The sequence below is a fragment of the Rhinoraja longicauda genome, chromosome 18, assembly GCF_053455715.1.
Source record: "Rhinoraja longicauda isolate Sanriku21f chromosome 18, sRhiLon1.1, whole genome shotgun sequence".
Classification (NCBI taxonomy): domain Eukaryota; kingdom Metazoa; phylum Chordata; class Chondrichthyes; order Rajiformes; family Arhynchobatidae; genus Rhinoraja; species Rhinoraja longicauda.
Genome location: NC_135970.1, coordinates 25,157,174 through 25,176,210, shown reverse-complemented (window position 1 = coordinate 25,176,210; position 19,037 = coordinate 25,157,174). Strand labels below are relative to the sequence as shown.

Here is a 19,037-nt window from a genome sequence, read left to right as displayed (position 1 = left end):
GTTGTTACAGATGTAGTTTGAGTTCAAACATACAAATCACAATATTGCAAAATGTTTTTTTTAATGATTTGAAGTCATTGCATTGAATCTTATTGGAAACCAACTATCATCTATTTTGTTCCAATATTGATGTTGGAAATCAGTTACACATCGTCTTACCCACCGTGACCCGGCAACAACCCGCCAACGTCATGTGACTTGTTGCCATTCAGTTAGTGATTAAGTTGCAATTATTCTTGGGAACAATTGCAACTCTTGGGAATTCTGTCAGTATTTGGAAGGAGAAAACTGATTCAATTTCTTTGCCCTAAAAACAAATATGGTGCCCTCTTGGTTGAAAATATCCAGGTATTTCATTAGTACAAGATTGCATTGTGCAGACCCACATGTTCTTTCCCACAGTATAAAGTGTAGATTTTTTATATTTAATCAGAGACATGATGTAATTTATTGGAACAGAACTACCCAGGTAAAGATAAGCTTGTACTCAGTCATTTCTGGCATCACCAACCCGGTGTGATCATCTTGTGCTATGCAACCCCCAACTCCAGGGCTTGCAGGTCCTGTACTCAGGGGATGGAATGTCCAGTTCTGCCACAACTGAGTTATGTACCAAGAACATACCTGGCAATCTCCACCCTCCCAATCCTTCCAGATCCCTGGTGGTCTTTGCTACATTCCCTTGCTTCACTCACAGTCATTGGGCTATGTCTGACCATCTTTTTATTTCTGTTGCAATCCGATGGGAGTCCAGATGTTCCTGGATCCAAATGTTCCAGGTTTATGAAAATTGTGCTATCGTGCCAGTCTTTGATTTATCCTCTTGATTCCTCTGGCTGCATATCCTTGAGGTTTAACTTTGTTAGGTACAGATAGCAAATGTGCACCATTGCTGTCTTACATATGCAGAAATTAAACCCCTTCTCATTCATTCTTACCTCCTATTATTTTCCCTTCATCCCTCATACAACATCACTTTTGTGTAAATAGAAGGCTCCAAATTAGAAGTCACATTGGAATGGGGCAAATCAGTGTTTCAGAGCCCAGTACATCAGTGTGAACATCTTAGGTCAGTGATGGGTGTCAGATTTTTACTGCTGCCTACAAATTCCCAATTTATCATGTTTTTACTAGATTTATTTAGCTGAAACAATTACATTCTGAGGATTTGTTCAAGTAAAATTCAACAGTGAACAGCGCTAGAACAAGGACACCATTATATTCCTATCCCATCACAAGTAAACGGAGTTGTGTGCGGACTCAAATTAATCCTACGGTTTATATTTTTAATGTGATAAATAGACCAGTCGTTTTTTGCCACTTTCCTAAATAATGACATTTGAATTTTGTTCTGTTAGGAATGCACAGAATTAGGAAGGTCCTGGAAGAGCAAGATTCAGTAATCCAATCTCTTGATAAAGAGACAAATTCTGATTCTGAGAGTAGGACAAAAATTGCCGAAGAAGTCATAGAAATTGGTGTCCAGCCATCTCTACCAGATCCTGCTCTTGATGGTCTGATTGGACTTCTCCGTGAACAGATTCGAACAACTGACTGGTTACAGAGAAACACAGCTGAACAGTTTGCTCAAGAGAATCCCGAAGTCCATGAAGTTTTCTGCAAGCTTGCTGAGAAATAATCTGTCCTGTAATTTACAACAATGTGTCAGTGTGAATGAACTCGTCATTCATTTCAGGGACTCATGGGCTAGAAACATAACACTGAACTGGTACTGTAGAACACTGTTTGGACTTTTAACTTGTTATTTTACTTGTTTATAGTTTTACCTATACACAAAGTCCCCTGTCCATTCTAAGGACATTTAGCGACTTGATGTTTTGAAAAATGTCACCTTCAAAGGATTGTCAAGCATTGTCAAGACTTGCAGTTTCATTAAATTACTAAATTGTGGCAACAGTGAACAGCGCTAGAACAAGGACACCATTATATTCCTATCCTTCTATCACAAGATTTAAAAAATAATGCTAAATACACTGTTAAATAATGTTAAATACCCTCCTAATAATGAGGAATTATGATTTCTTTATTTTTCAAGCTGGTTGCTAATAAACTAAATCATCTTTTATTGTGAATGAAATGATTTATAGGTCTCATTTTGGGTTTTTTAAATGTTGTTTAAAATATTGTTATCTGCTTTCCATGCAGTATTCTTCATGACAGCTAGGAATCACTGTTGATTATGTTTTGTTACTTGCTGTGATATTTTTGTGTACTTTCGGTGAGGAGGAAGGACTTGCTCAAGAATGCAAGACAGATGTTTTTAAATCTCAGCAAACGTAAAATAAAACTTTCTGATGTACAATCCATTTAGACTAATATGTATTTATGACAATAAAATTGTGAAATATAAAAATAATCTGCAACAAACTAAGAAGCACTTGAAAAATAACGAACAGGTGAGTGAGACCCTGCTACCAAAAACTATGGTTGCGACTGAGGGTTGCACCTGAATCAATTCTGTCTTTGTTGCAGATTGTGCATTTCTACTATCTTCTGATTTTGTTTAAAATTTCTGATACTTTTAACTGCACAAGAGAATCCACATCCATTGTTCAATGAACTTTCAAGTCCAGAGCTGTGATGAACTCATTTTTAATTTACTTGCCAAATTAAATTCCCGATATAGGATATAATTGGAAGGACAAAGCTCTCCAGTGAACAAGTAATAAGATAAACAATGAAATCTGACATATAATACGAATGTGGAAATGATTATACATAATCTATGAGTTCCAGAGAATGCTGTACTTGTGAGTGAAATAAAAAGGCTGGCTCCAGTAATTTGGTTTTAATTTTACATGTGCTTTCCATTTGCTTTGAATGAGAAGAAATTATCGATGATAAAGGATGACCTTACTAAATGGGAATGGACAGCACACACACACGGCATTGGGAAGATTTTTTAATTCTTTCACCTAAACCACAGTAAAAGAAAGAGGACTCTGTAAAAGGAATCCTACATGATTCAAATGTTTGGATTATGTTTCAGCAAATCGGCAGTATGATTGAAAAATCTTTTTGGTAGTTGAAATTCATTATGTTGTTATGCCCATTTTGAATGTTAAGATTGTGTGTAACTTCTTCAGAAGATGTTCTTACCACAATAAAAAATATGTTGCTTTTACATTGAAATTGTTAATTGCAAAGAATACCATATAGTACTCTTGCTTAAGTTCTTGTACATCGTATTTATTCATTTTACATACCTTTTAATTGCCTTTAGTGCCAAATTAATTTAAATATATAGGAATGTTCGTACATTCTAGTTGCCTTTTCTCATGGCAACTCATTTCGAGGAGGAATTTAGTTTTCCTATTTGAATGAATACTGTTGCTCTTCCGAGAGAACAATCAATGGCTGCAAATTTGTCCAGAGCTTTGATTAATTTATTTATATTTTGCAAATTTACTCGCCAAATTAAATTCCTGATATAGGATATAATTGATAAAGGACGTGGAAGGTCAAAGCTCTCATCAGTGGGAGGGTTTTAACTTTTATACTTCATACTTTTACATTGGGAAGGATTTCTAATTTTTGACTGCCATTGGTCATGATTTTTGAGAGCTTAAAGTAAATTTGTTCTGTTGAAGATCTGAAGGCTAGATTGTATCCTAGTTAAAGAACCTTCCTAAAATGTTATAACTATTGAAAAAAGTAAATATCATCATTAATAATCAGTGTTTTTTTTCCCTCCAGTTTGGTAAAAGATTTATGGAAATGAAAAGTTAGACATTTTGTCATTGACTTATCAAAAACCTTCACAACAAACATCAGTTTTTTTAGGGGAAGAAAGCATGTTAATTGCAGCCTCTGCATACATATTAAAAGGGGAATAAATTACAGACCTGCTGGGAAATAGAAATAGGACTAATGGGATAAATGAGCCAAATAGCTGGCATTTATACGATGGGCCTCTTTGCTGCATCATTCCATGATCAATTTTTATTTCAGATTTTGGCTGTTTACACAAATTGTTTTTCTTCCTCTTTATGTTTAATTGGTCTCCAATGTAGGATTTATCAAGGTTTAGTGACAAAATGTGACTGAAAAGTTTTGCTCAAGAGCTCTAACTTCAAATTTCATCCTGGTATCTTAGTAAATTGTGAGCTAACTCTAAATTGAAATAGTGTGCAAAAGAGAGCCAGTGTTTTGATGGAATACTTTTTACAGTATTTGGACTGGGTTCAGTTGTATTGTTATTTGGCAGTGTGCCTTGTGAAGGTGGTTTTGTGGAGGTAACTATATAACAGTGTGTGGTGGAAATCATTTTCATGGAAACTGTTTTAGGGAATATTTAGTGTCTTAATGTCACTGAAATGAAACATGATCTATCTGATTTTGTACATAAGATTGTGTTCCCGTTGTCCAGAAAGAATGGGGAACTGTGGGTGATTTCGAGGGAAGTCAATTAAAAGGAGAAAGAACATAATTTCAAACAAAAGTATTATATAATTCCTTATTGAAAAGCATTTATCATTTTTCACTTTAAGCTGACAATATGAGGATAGTATTTCCCTGCCTAGTTTACCCTTAAGTTTTAATAATTGATTACATTGCTGGAGAAGCAAAATTGCACCTATGCTGGAAATTTCTAATGAAATTTGAGGAAAATGCTGAAACTAGCAAGTCAAGTAGCATCCACGAAGAGAGAATTGTGAGGTCATTGATCTGAAATTGTATCTCTATTTCTCTCTCAACAGTGTCTGCTAACTTGAGTATTCACAGTTAGTTGTGTTTTAGTTTAAACCACTAAAACTTTCATTTCCTTCGTCGCAGAAAGTACCGTGGAATTCTGTTACGTGAGAACTTTCTATTGGTCTGCCTTTAATTGTGCTTTCTTTCACTAATGTTCTGTTCAGTACTGTAAATGGCTGTGAAACACAAATGTAATTTGTCCTATGTTATGTTAACATTGTCCCAAGGATTGGGTCACTATTTGGCCTATTTGCCTAAAACTAATGTATGTAGCTGTGAAGTAAGATATAATTGTCTGTGTTCCAATACCCACATGAGACAGGGAAGGAAAATGAATTTCATATAAAATGTTTTGGATCCAGTGTTCTACAATAATGATTCAATGCGATAGAGATTTAGTGTTAACACAATTTCAAACATGCCACGTGTTAATACGTTCATTATTGTAAAATAATTTTTATTTTGAGCTCTGTATTCATATGTCCAGTAAAATTATGTTATTGACACTTACACTTTGACTCTGCATTTTATGGAACTGCTTTCATGTCTTTCTTTTACAACACTCCCTCGGGGTGGAGAGTGATTTGCTTCCATGGGTCCTAAGTTAACTTAAGTATGATAAGTAGAAACTACAAGGTCCACAGCAGAAGGTGGTTCATGGGTGTATGATTTGTGTATGTACCGTTCCATGTTTATGTATGGGCTCTACATACTCTTATCATAACATATACACTGTTTACTGCCTTTATGGATATTCCTTGTTCATTGAAAAGGACAAAAGGTGCAGATACTAAAAAAATTGAAATAATAGCAGAAAATACTGGAAATACACAGATCAGTTAGTGTCAGTAACAAAGTAACTGAGTTAATGTTTCAGGGGAATGATCTTCCATCAGGATTGGGAAAAGATGTCTTTTTGAGATTTTTTTTAGAACAGGAGAGTGGGAACCTGAAATAAACAATGTTCAAATTAGTCCATCGTCTGGATAGCATCTGTGGAGAGGAAAAAATGTGCAATTTCAAAAATGGTGGCAAATTTTGAAAAATTGAAAATGTGCTGTTTTCAAATAACTCCATCAACAAGTTTGCAAATGTGGTGGGCAGGATCATGAACAAAGATGAGATGGAGTACTGGAAGGAGATAGCTTAGTAATGTGGTGTCTGGAAAACAGCCACTTCCCCAATGTCAGCAAATCAAAGAAGTTAGTTATCGACTTCAGGAAGCATAGTGGAGTACATGCCCCAATCAGCATCAATGATGCCAAAGTGGAAATGGTTGAGAGCTTCAAGGTCCTAGGAGAAAATATTACCAAAAATCTGTTGTGGACCAACCAGTGCTTAACTACTATCTACCTCTTTGGTGATCCTCGGACTATCTTTGATCAGACTTTGCTGGCTTTACCTTGCACTAAATGTTATTCCCTTATCATGTATCCATACACTGCAAATGGCTCGATTGTAATCATGTATTGTCTTTCTGCTGACTGCATTGCACGCAACAAAAGCTTTTCACTACCTCGGTACACGTGACAATAAACTAAACTGTTAATATTGTTAATACCACTCTGAAGCGACGGCTAAAAATGCACATCAATGTCTGTACTCCCTCAGGACACTGAGGAAATTCAGCAAATCTCCAACAATTCTTGTGAACTTCTCCAGATACTTCTACAATCACAGCTTGGTTTGGGAACAGCTCTGCCCAAGACCGTAAAAAAATTACAGAGAGTTGTAAATGTAGCCCAGTCTATCACACAGACAGATTCCCTACCATTGACTCCATCTGCACATCATGCTGCTTTGGGAAAGCAGTCAACTTAATCAAGAACCTTTCCCACCCCAGTCATTCTTCTTCCCACTCCCCTCGGATTGAAGTGTAGGAAAAAAAACTGCAGATGCTGGTTTAAATCGAAGGTAGACACAAAATGCTGGGGTAACTCAGCGGGTCAGGCAGCATCTCGGGAGAAAAGGAATGGGTGACGTTTCGGGTAGAGACCCTTCTTCGGACAGAAGATACAGAAGTGTGAAAGCATGTATCACCAGACTCGGGTGGCATGCACTTTCTTCTCTCCTATTGGACTTCTGAACAGTCCTTCCATGAGCTCGGGTACAGTCCCAATTCAACAAATTGCATAATTGTGGAAATTGGACTTTTTCTCTGGAAATCCTATGCTCCAATGCTGAGAACGATATTCTGCATTTTGGTATATTTGTCTTTGCTGTACCTTTTGTACTTGTGTTTGGTTTAATTGTATTCATTTATAGTATTATCTGATTTGATTGGACAGCATGCAAACAAAAGCTTTTCACTGCACCCTGGTACATGTGACAATGATAAACCTAAACCCGCTTTTCCACTGTTGCTGAGCATTTCTTAGATTTATTATCTCCCTCCTAATCAAGTGCTAAACCATTGTTCTATGTAAAGCATTCTTTTAACTTTGTTTCTATACAAATTTCTCTGAACTGAACACCATTTCCCCAATTACTTAAAACACTGAAATACTTTTGGAATCATATTGAGTGTTTCGTTCTCATTTGCTCTACTTCCTATTTCATTTAAGTCTGCAAATGCTCAGTGGTTTAAACATGCTTACAGTGCTACATCCTGCGGTTACATTGCATACTACCTGCACCAATAATCAGTCCATATTGCAAATGATTGCGTACGAAGCAGGAATAGATCAAATTTAACCCATCACTAATCATAACAGGCAGGTAAATACATGGTGCTTCAGTTTACCATAATATTTCAGCATGAGGAGAAAAATTGATAACGTTTTTGTACGTTATTTAGCAACTACTATCAGTGTGTGTGTGTGTGCGCACGCGTTTGCGTTTGCGAAAGCTGGAGTTGGGACAAGGTAAGAGTTTATCTCACCTTTGATATCCACATTGGTAGATTACAAGATCCAATTGTTAATAATGCACAATATTGTCTAAAAACTTTGAGGAGCAGAGGGGAGCGATTATATGGGGTTGGTGGGAAGAACACAAATCATGTTTGCACCCACTAGAGGAAAGCATGAATTTCAGCAAGAATGTAGATACACATTCTGTACTTGTGCAGTTAAACGATTTACGGGTGGTTTCTGGTATTTTTGCTCCAATGCACAGGAAGACCTTGTGGCTTTTTAGTCTTCCGTTTCCTCTTGTTTTTCTGTTCATGCATCATTAGTCGCCTTATTTCAACCTGCACTGCTTCTTGTTTGTAACAAAACTTGTTACATTGTGGCTTTAAAATAGAAGCCAAAGTGAGAAATTAGTTGCATGAGATTGTGAACCACTGCACATTGTAATAAATTATTTCCATTATTACAAATATGTCAGAAAAGTCCATGGCAAAACAGTATTATTATATTAGGGAGTAAATATTGAGAAATTATTATTTTCAAAGAAAAATTCAGGATTCAATAGTTTTCTAATGTAATTGACAATTATAATTTGGTAATTGAAGATGTGAGTGAGTGAGTGAGTGAGTGAGTCCGTCCATCCGTCCCAGAATACGAATTCCCAGTTTAATTAAACCCAGAAAACGAGTTTAAAATAAACAAAGAAAAGGAAATACAAGAACAGAAATTTGCATTAGAAAAAAATGCATCTAAAACAAATTGGGTAAAATAAATAAAATCTTTAATCAAAGGTAATACTTGTTTGAGGTCACTTAGCAAATAGGATGATGGTGTAAAAACATTGGGAGGGATGAAAGTGGTTGAAGGGAGGGTGATGTTTTTGCATCTTAATTGTTAAAGTTCAAACAAAAATTGGTAATTGCTGTCTTTCCAAGTACATTTTCACATAATAACATCTTCACTTACAATGGCCTTTTTTGTTCCTAATATAGTTCAGTAAGTTTCAAGGTCATTGCAATCAAAAATATTTTAAATATAATGTCACTTCTCTGAATTCTAAAGGGGTGTCTTTTAGAGTAAAGGGCCTGTCCCACTTTAGGCAATTTTAAGGCGACTGTCAAAGTTGTGGCAGATCGCCAAACTTTTCTTTTACCTGACGACAATGACCACGACAATGCCGAGTCAGGTCGAGATTACAGCGTCTTCAGAAACATCGCAAAGTTCCCATGCTATCAATGCTTCTCCGGCGTCCTAATTTTCGCTGAAATCACTGACAAGTCGGTAAATACTTGAGAGTTTTGAACTATAACATCTTGTATGGGTTACTTAAAAACCAAGCATCACTGTAACAAGGCATAAACTGGATTTACTTCCAGTTTACTAATAGCTGTATTAAAAAAAATTAATTTAAAAAGTGGTCACGTGGATTTTTGTGAAAAGTGTGGGCATTCTTTGAAAATGTATGGGAGATGCATATCTGGTTTCTGGGTTGCACATCTGGGCTGGGAGCCCACTTTAAATGTAATGGCTGATGGCCATAAACATCGCAAAATTCCCATGCTTACCTGACCGTCAAACTGTCGCCTTCAATCTACCTGTCAAATGTCCTGACGGTAAATAAATTGGTTAAACACCAGCATTTTATGGTATTTTTAAATAACTTTACATTTTAATATTATGTGCTTCTAATTGCATCTAAGAGAACCTAGCAAACCTGGGGACAGCAGGCGACAGCACCCACAATAAGCAACGATACCTGGTGACAAGCCAGCTGTCGCAGAGAAATTTCACTCCAGATGATTTCTCAGCGACGCGCTGAGATCCACTATGATTCTTGGAAGACTCCTCACGATCATGCCCACGACACCCGGCGAACTGTCGGCGACAGCCTAGTCGCCGGCAGTCGCCTTAAAATCGCCTAAAGTGGGACAGGCCCTTTAGTCTCCTTTATTTCCTAAAATAGTTCTGAATATAATCACAGCCTCTTTTGCTATGGGATCCCAAAAGTTGTGAAAACTTCACTTAGGTTCTTTTGATCCTAATGTTTATATGTTCTCTTGAAATTTTGAGCTCCTCTTCAGATCAGTCTCTGTTTTTGAAAGTGCGCACTGTTCCATCAAGTAGATAATTGGCAAAATAACTAACAAAGTGAGACAAGAACAGATTCCCGCCCAATATGCAGAGCCAAGTTTTGTGATATCACTCCTGATTTGTTCCTTGTAACGATTGGTGTATGAACACCATGAGATAAAATACAATAGAGCTGAAAATAAAAGAAAGAAAATGTTATTGTGATCAGTGATGCAATTATGATGTTATACGTTGATAGTGAATTTTGACAACGGAAAAAGAGCTCATGAAACACAGTTACATTGTAACAATTATCCGATCCATCTTGATATGATAATGTTTTCCAGGGACCTTTGAACTTCCACTTAGATCAGTCAGCTGATCCACTCACATTTTCTTCAAAGAAATAAAGTGAGTGGGAAGGCTAGTTGGTACACAAAAATACAAAGTAAAATACATCTTACTAAGTTGTATTATGTCAAATGTAATTGTGCAATTAACCATCCATTGCATTCAATCACATAAATGTAATTGAATTCTCCACTGGTCAATCCAAAAAGCTGATTTTGATAACATTTTGTGCTTTATAAACATATCAAAATGAATCTATACTATTTCTGTGTGTTTCAGATTGCCCCATCAGCAATGTAACAGGTTTGATCAAAATATAGCTGTGCTGAGAAAACCAGGGTAGAACTGTTTCACTGTCTTGACCGGAGAAAAGGTGGTATGATTCACTTAATTGATAAGTGCTAAACAGCTATAAATCAAGTATGGACTAGGTCAGGTACACCGTATATTAATCTCATATATGTACTGATTAAACATCCTCAAGTAGAGAATTTCAGTTATTTTCTGCATGTTTGTATATAATTTCAAAAGATTTTTCTGAAGGTGAGTAGATTACTGGGCAATACAGTACAGAAACAGGCTCTTCAACCAACTTGTTCATGCTGCCAAGTTGCCCATTTAAACTAGTCCCATTTGCCTCCGTTGGACCCATAGCCCTCTACACCATTTCCGTCCAAGTACCTGTCCAAATATCTCTTAAATATTATTATACCTGTCTCAATCATTTACTCTGGCAGCTCGTTCCACATATGGACCACCATCTGTGTGCAGATGTTGCCCCTCAGTTGCCTTTTAAGACTTTCCCCACATACCTCAAACCTGTGCCTTCTAATTTTTGATTCCCCTTTCCAGGGAAAAAATCTGTTAAAAAAAGACACCTTATCTATGCCCCTCATGATTTTATACACCACCTCAGTCCCCTACCATCCAAGTAATAAACTCTTGGCCTGCCCAGCCTTTCCTTTTAGCTCAGTCCGTTGAATTATGACATTTTCATAAATCTTCTTTGCACTCATTCCAGCTAAATGAGGTATTTGCTATACTATTGGTAAATAAAACTGAACACAATACTCCACAAAACGCCTCACCAATACCTTGTACAAATGCAATAGAACTTCACATCTCCTGTACTCAAAACGCCTATCTAATGACAACCAGCATGCCAAAAGCTTTGTTTGTCTCTCTTGAACATTCTCATCCAAATGACCAACAATAATGGGCCCACCATCAATCCCTGTAGCACACCACTAGTCACAAGGCTCCTGTCTGAAAAACAACCATACCCTATCATCCTCTGCTTATACATCAAGCCAAATATGGAACCAATTAGCTAACTCACCCTGGACCTATGCAATCTAACCTTCCAGACTAGCCTACTTTGTGTAACCTTGTCAAAGGCCTTCCTAAGTTCATATAGACACCGTCCACCACCTTGCACTCTTGCTAACCTCTTGCGGAAGCAGTGGCTTTTCAAACATTTCCACCACTTTCCCACATTCCCACCACTAATCACATCTTCCCATCCCCATTTCTTTCTGCTTTGGAAAGAGACCACACCCTCTGCAACTCCTTTGTTCACTCATTCCTTCGCACCCAACATGCCCTTTCCGCAGGTACATTCCCTCGCAAACCCAGAGGATGCAACACCTGCCCTTTATCTCCTCCCTCGCCTTCATCCAGGCACCCCAGCAACCCTTCCAGGTGAGACAGAGGTTGATGTGCACCTACATACGAGATGACTGCTTCGCTGTGTACCTGTGGTCGACCCGCCAAGGCCTGCTGGTTGTCCCAACCTGTATGTAGCACTGTATTCCTAGGCAACCTTCTGCTCTATCTGTGAATCCACCAACTTTCACGATCTTTTAGTGCTTTCAAACACTCTTCAGACCATGTCATCACATCAAGTGTTCGCATTCACTTTAAGCAGGAAACTTTGACAAGTAATCAGGATCCAGAACCATTGGCTAGTTTTCCGTTTTGGAATTAAAGCAAAAACCTTGTTCATTTTCAAAAAACAAGTAGCTGGAGGAACTCAGCGGGTCAGGCTGCTTGTTTATTTACATGGCTTGGTTAGTCACTGCTTTATTGAAATAATTAATCGATCATGATTTTCTTACCAGTCGACATCAGTACTGTAAGTAGCAATTTTTCTGGATGGCGTATTCGTCCAGGATTCATCTTGGATTCACTGTAAGTGTATGGATCCCAGCAAAAGCTAAACAGCAAACAGAGACAGATGGCGATTACGGCCATCATACTCGCAATCACTCCAAGCACACGTTCTGTTTCCACAGCTGAAAAGGAAACCAAAGATTGACTAAGCAAAAGCACACACAGCACCATGTTTCTCATTCGTAAAAAAATCCGTATTGCTTGTCCTTCAGATCTTTTTCTATGAACAAAAACAATATTTTCATACGAGACCTGGCAGATTCTCTGGTCGTTTACTGCGAAACATGGCTTTAGAGTTTGTGAAAATATCACAATATTTGGTCATTGCTCCACCCCATTGGAAAGATATCTGAATGCTCCATCTCAATTCACCCTGCCCAGTGGTCAGTGGTTTGAATGTAGATTGATTGCCTACCAACCAATGTTAGTGGAAAACAGGACATTTTAATTGGCAGTGAAATGCTTTCCAAATATTTACATCAAATATTCCAACAAGAAATATTGTGAATGCCACTTTATCCATGTAATATCTACTTCAGAATTTTACTTAAAATAGAATTTTATTGCAGCAATAGTTGTCAAAATAGAAACAGCTCATTAAAGCATCAATTGATAGCACTGTGGGTGGTATAGAGAAGTTTGAATCTGCAATGCACAAATTTACAAAGCTAAATCAAAAAATCAGTAGGATTATACTTAAGCATCAAAGAAAAGCACAACATATGGGTCATCTGAAGATGGGGATAAAGGAGGGGAGGTGCTAGGGTCATTCAGTTGTGTGAAAATATTGTTGGAAGTGATTTGTGGAAGAGTTTTTCTAGGATGGACAGAGAAGAAAGTAAGTTGGAAATGAGATTATGGGGATCTGGGTAGAAGAAGATGCAAAAAAATAACGATAGATGGTATTTACTGTGATTCATGCAGAAAGATAAGGGGATGTCTAAAGTAGGTTTCAGGGGGAGATCTTGGACATCTGCAAGTAGGTAGATGTAGGGAGAGATTATCGGAATTTAGAAGTGCAATTAACTTAAAATGCGATGGGCTGAGATACGAATTAACGTTGCCAAGGATACAAAGTGATTTGAAAGAGGGGAATAGAAAATATTTTTACATTGCATGAAGATGGGCAATGGAGAACAGGGATGGGAGAAGAGCACAACACAGATTGTTCAAGGGTGCGTGAGTAGGAGAATACGTCATGGGGTGTTCAGTGAGAAATAAAGCCCTTCCTAAATCATGAACTGAGCTTCGAACAATTGCAATTTCAGATAAGACAAATTGAAATAAAAAGCAAAATGGTTTAATGTGCCATTGACCAGTGCTGCCACCCATTGTGTGCTCCTCATTGGTCAGTGTGTTTTTGCCAGGACCATTCAGCAACACACTTCATTTCAGCCTTGGTCCAAACAAGTAATAACAAGTCAGTTTTCAGAGGTGAGATAAAAGTGACACCTTTGACTTCAAAGCTGCATTGAGCCCAGTGTGGCATCGAGGATAACTGGAAAAACTGAAGTCAATGGGCATCAATGGAAAAACATTTCAGTGGTTGAAGTTATGCCTCACATGGAAGAGGATGGGTGTGGTCAATGGAGGCTATTCAAACTTTTCACTGTATGACATTAATTAATAAACCTAAAACTGAAAATCTGGGGAGTACTGCAGTGACATTGAGCAGCACCCGGGATTCCTTCCGATGCTGCCAACGTGACATCAACTTTACGCTCATGATGTGAAAAAGTTTGTTCAAATGAGTAAACTCATCATGGATGGAGAGCAGTGGTGACAACTGATGGCCTCCTCGTCTTTGGAGAGCGCAGGGAGAGGGAAATTGTGGTGATTGAGCCCACAGTTTGGGAGGGGTGGGTCTGCCAGGGTGGTTCATTCAAACGGCAGGCAGACGTAGAGTGGGCCGAGTGGCCTCAGTCTGAAGGAGACTCTCGACACGGGACGTCACCAATTCCTTTTTCCCCAGAGATGCTGCCGAGTGACCCCCATCATCTTGTGTCTATCTCCCGCATGTGACCACGTTGCGCTCCTTGCTATTGAGGGCGTGCAGCGTAGGTTTACTAGGTTAATTCCCGGAATGGCGGGACTATCATATGTTGAAAGACTGGAGCGACTAGGCTTGTATACACTGGAAGGATGAGAGGAGATCTTATCGAAACGTATAAGATTATTAAGGGGTTGGACACGTTAGAGGCAGGAAACATGTTCCCAATGTTGGGGGAGTCCAGAACCATGGGCCACAGTTTAAGAATAAGGGGTAGGCCATTTAGAACTGAGATGAGGAAAAACCTTTTTCAGTCAGAGAGTTGTGAATCTGTGGAATTCTCTGCCTCAGAGGGCAGTGGAGACCAATTCTCTGAATGCATTCAAGAGAGAGCTAGATAGAGCTCTTAAGGATAGCGGAGTGATGAGAAGGCAGGAACGGGGTAGTGATTGAGAATGATCAGCCATGATCACATTGAATGGCGGTGCTGGCTCGAAGGGCCGAATGGCCTCCTCCTGCGTCTATTGTCTATTGTCTTCCCACGGGGGGAGAGCAGAAAGGCACAAGGAGGTGCCGCCACCACATAACATGTCTTACCTCGGCTGAGCTGGCTCGCCGCATGCTCGACGCTGTCCGCCCACCACAGCCCTCTCCCCGAGTACCAGTCGCTGCTACAAACCGAGTAGACCAAGGCGACGGAGCCGGCTATCCCCGGGATGGTCAGCAGCAAGCGGTACCCCAGCTGGTCGCCCCTCATCTCCCCGCAGGCAGTGGGGGACGTGTGATGCCCTGAGACCCTTTCGCTGCTCTGCTCGGCACCGAGTGGGGACCTGCCCGGCTGGAAAGCCCCTGGCGGAGCGGAGCGGGGAGGGAGGGGAGGGAGGGGATGGGGGGGGGGGGAGGGATCGATCCCCGGGGCTGGAGGTTCAGCAACTGCCCGTGGAGGAGGGTCACAGCCAGTCTGGGGGGTCGGGGGGCAAATCTTCAAACTGGGCAGAGCTGAGAATTCGCGTCGGATTGCGGGATAGAGAGAGAGAGAGAGAGGGAGAGAGAGAGGGAGAGAGAGAGGGAGAGAGAGAGGGAGGGAGGGAGGGAGGGAGGGAGGGAGGGAGGGAGAGAGAGAGAGGGGGAGAGAGAGGGAGAGAGGGAGGGAGAGAGAGAGAGAGAGAGAGAGAGAGGGAGGGAGAGAGAGAGAGAGAGGGAGAGAGGGAGGGAGGGAGGGAGAGAGAGGGGGAGAGAGCGAGAGAGAGAGAGAGAGAGAGAGAGAGAGGGAGAGGGAGGGTCGTGATCAACCCTCTAACCCGACACTCGCACTCAACACCAACAGCAGAGATGATATATTCATTTTTATATTCATGCATCTTAAATATGTATGCAATGTTCTATACTTTGGCAATATAATGATGTATCTTATCATGCCAATAAAGTTCTATACTTTGGCAACATAATGATGTATCTTATGTATCTTTTTTTCCTTAGTACCTAATCAGATGTACAGCACTTTGGTCAACGTGGGTTGTTTTTAAATGTGCTATACAAATATAATTGACTTGACTTGACTTGACTTATCATGCCAATAAAGTATTTTAAATTGAAATTGAAATGGAAATAATAGCCTTGGTGTGCAGCCTGGCGGACTTAACAGGGACTTTATTTTCGCAATGTTATTTTTGGATCAACTTTACATGTTAGCCGGAAAATATCTGAACTTTTCCGTCGGAAACCCCCCCCCCCCCGTTTCTGGTAAATAGTGGTTGATTACTAATCAAACAAACAAACCCAAAGCAGCCGATGATCTTTGTTGGTTGGCAGTCTCTCTCTCTCTCTCTCTCTCTCTCTCTCTCTCCCCCCCCCCACAATATACTTTATTCAGAATGAAAAATATGTACAAAACATTTATTTACAAGAACCTCTTCTTACAGTCTCAGCGTCTAAACATTCAGTAGTGTCCAATGCGGTAGTGTTCACAAACTATCCTTAAACCAAGCACCCTTGCCTTTCTTGTGGCCTCCTGGGGGTGAGGTCCCTTCTCTTGTTTGAGGGGTGTCTCCACTTGACCCTGCCCCTCAATGTGGCACCGTGGGAGTGCTGAGCCACCGGGAGATCAGGTTGGTTGAGACGGACTGAGCCGAGGTGTTCAGCGAAATGATCGCTGTAAACTCCCTGGCAGGGCCGTCTTAACTGCATGGGCCTGATGGGCACTTGCCCGGGGGCCCACGAGCATAGGGGCCCCATGCTGATCTGTGTATGTTAAGTGGCTTGCAATAAATAAATACTACTTTAAAAATGTAGGTTCAATAAGTGCTTTTTTCGCAACATTTTCGGTCACTAAGTGATTCTCACAGCGATCTGTAAGTGCTTTTTGCAACAATGTAGCACCCTAAGTCCATAGCTAAGTGCTTTTCGGTAAGTGCGTTTCGCCGGCACGACAGGGGGGGGGGGCTGGTAGGGAAAGGGGGGTGGGGGAGAGTAACGGTAGGGGCCCCAGTACACTGCTTTGCCCGGGGGCCCATAATGCTGTAAAAACGGCCCTGCTCCCTGGTCCACTCATCCCTTCCCATCCAAATCACCCCCTCCCCAGGTACCTTCCCCTGCAACCGCGGGAGATGCAACACCTGTCCCTTTATCTCCCCCCTCGACTCCATCCAAGGACCCAAACAGTTTTTCCAGGTGAGGCAGAGGTTCACCTGCACCTCCTCCAACCTCATCTATTGTATCTGCTGTTCCAGATGTCAACTTCTCTACATCGGTGAGACCAAGCGCAGGCTCAGCGATCGTTTCGCTGAACACCACCGCTCAGTCCGTCTCAACCAACCTGATCTCCCGGTGGCTCAGCACTTCAACTCCCCCTCCCATTCCCAATCCGACCTTTCTGTCCTGGGCCTCCTCCATTGTCAGAGTGAGGCCCAGCACAAATTGGAGGAACAGCACCTCATATTTCGCTTGGGCAGTTTACACCCCAGCGGTATGAACATTGACTTCTCTAACTTCAGGTAGTCCCTGCCTCCCCTCTCTATCCCCTCCCCCTTCCCAGTTCTCCCACTAGTCTTCCTGTTTCCGACTACATCATACCTTTGTCCCACCCCCTCCGCTGATATCAGTCTGAAGAAGGGTCTCGACCCGAAACGTCACTCGTTCCTTCTCTCCCGAGACGCTGCCTGACCCACTGAGTTGCTCCAGCATTTTGCGCCTACCTCACATTTTAGATTGCTTGGTGTATATCATGTAGCCACAACTTACTTAAATTGCAAGCCGCATGGCGGATGGCTGACTGCTTGCTTTCCGCCCACCTTAATTATGACTTTGACCTGACCTTTCTTTGTTGAGGATTCAAAGAGGGCAATGATTTTGATTCATCTTCCTGCTCCCTCAGTGTATGCAAAGGGAGGTGAAAGCATTCACATAAGAAAGTGACCGTGTACTTATGTTCTGTCATGGCTGTATCCCTTTATCTGGAGAGATTGTGCCTTGCATATGCTTCAGAACCAACAGTGATTCTCTACTTCCCTGAACCTGCAGCAGCTTCAAATGCCTTGTAGCTGTTCTGAAGATCATTTCAAAATATTCATGGCCAGAGAAATCCTCCAGGCAATAGTTGCTAGTGGCTTTGAATCCTCAAGACTTGAGTAGATTTTACAAATGATAAACATGACACCCATCTGAAAGTACTGTAAACATGTAGGATGCCTGCTGTGGCTGCTTTTAGAAGTAAGTTACTATTGCTGATATACAGTGATATACTTATTCCCAATCGGCGAGGTCCACCTCTAGATCAATGGACAATGATCCACATCCAGGAAAATTGCACAGAATCCTCAGCTACTACTCTCAGGTAAAATGTGAACAACTCCAATTCTCAAGAACAAGCAGTCTTCTTGATATTTGCCAAAGGCAGAGAAGTGTACTTTAATACAATGTTTTTCCTGTTTAATTGATTTCCGCTCATTGAGTACCATCATTAATCCCTGATGCAGAGCGAATGTCTTCCCTCCACTTCTCAAAGAAGTAAAAGTTGATGAAATGTAGGGCATGTCTTTATTGGGACTGTGTTAGTACAGCAGACCACAAACACGCCAAACACGGGAGCTGTTTGAGGGCCAGAAGCTTGATATCGTTTGGGATATGAATTGCCAACAGAGGTGGATATAACAGCACTAATGATTGTTTGTATCTAATTAGCATTGGAGGTGGGGTATTGGGGGCTTAAAATACACAAATGAAATTTTCATCAATGGAGTCTGAAGAAGGTATCCGATCCGAAATGTCAACTATTCATGTTCTCCAGAGATGCTGCTTGACCTGCTGCATTACTCCAGCACTTTGTGTCATTTTTTGTGTAAACCAGCATCTGCAGTTTCTTATTTCTTTGCAGATGTACTGTACCCAAGCAGTACCAACATGAAGAGAACAGTGTGCAGCATGGATCTAGTGCTTTTATTCAGGCTGTGGTGTTCAGCATTTTTTTCAGCAAGCTCTTGGCTCCCGTGCTGTGCAGGAAATGCTGTAATATTAGTATCTGAAGCAGCATTCCATTTTGTTGAGCTACTTTGTAATTCAGCTTATGATGAAAGCAGTGGTCAAGTGAATAATTGATGAAAGCACAGAAACATTAAGTGAGATTACATTCTGACCAGCACACAAAATCACAGACTCCTCTCCATTGTAACAGTAGTTCTGAAGCCAATTATTTCTATTGCTTCATCACTCTGCTCATTTGGCAGTTGTTAGAAATTCCTTGGCACTGTGACTGAAGGAGTTTCCAGATTCTCCATTCCGAATCAGTCCTAATTCCTATAATGGATATTAGTAATGGTACGGGTCAGAAGAAGTCAAAGGCTTGGAATTTGATGCTGAATTTTGCAAAATTACTAACTCTGGACACGTTT

General features: G+C 40.5%; 2 protein-coding genes across 4 annotated transcripts in view; one reads left to right on the top strand and one right to left on the bottom strand.

Annotated features, from left to right (window-relative positions):
- LOC144602332 (1-aminocyclopropane-1-carboxylate synthase-like protein 1) overlaps positions 1–5,226 on the top strand; it is a 66,667-nt gene extending 61,441 nt beyond the window's left edge. For all 3 annotated transcript variants that reach the window (XM_078415323.1, XM_078415322.1, XM_078415321.1), the window contains one exon: positions 1,359–5,226. In XM_078415323.1, the coding sequence (XP_078271449.1) occupies positions 1,359–1,639 (281 nt within the window). In that variant the 3' untranslated portion in view covers positions 1,640–5,226. The remainder of the gene's footprint in view (positions 1–1,358) is intronic.
- Positions 5,227–8,347: 3,121 nt separating this feature from the next.
- Positions 8,348–15,004, bottom strand: LOC144602106 (uncharacterized). Its single transcript, XM_078414810.1, has 3 exons — positions 14,749–15,004; positions 12,107–12,283; positions 8,348–9,831 (listed from the first exon to the last, which is right to left on the bottom strand). The coding sequence occupies exons 1-3, from the start codon at positions 14,906–14,908 to the stop codon at positions 9,614–9,616; spliced, it is 555 nt and encodes a 184-aa protein (XP_078270936.1). The 5' UTR covers positions 14,909–15,004; the 3' UTR covers positions 8,348–9,613.
- Between the last annotated feature and the right edge of the window lie 4,033 nt (positions 15,005–19,037).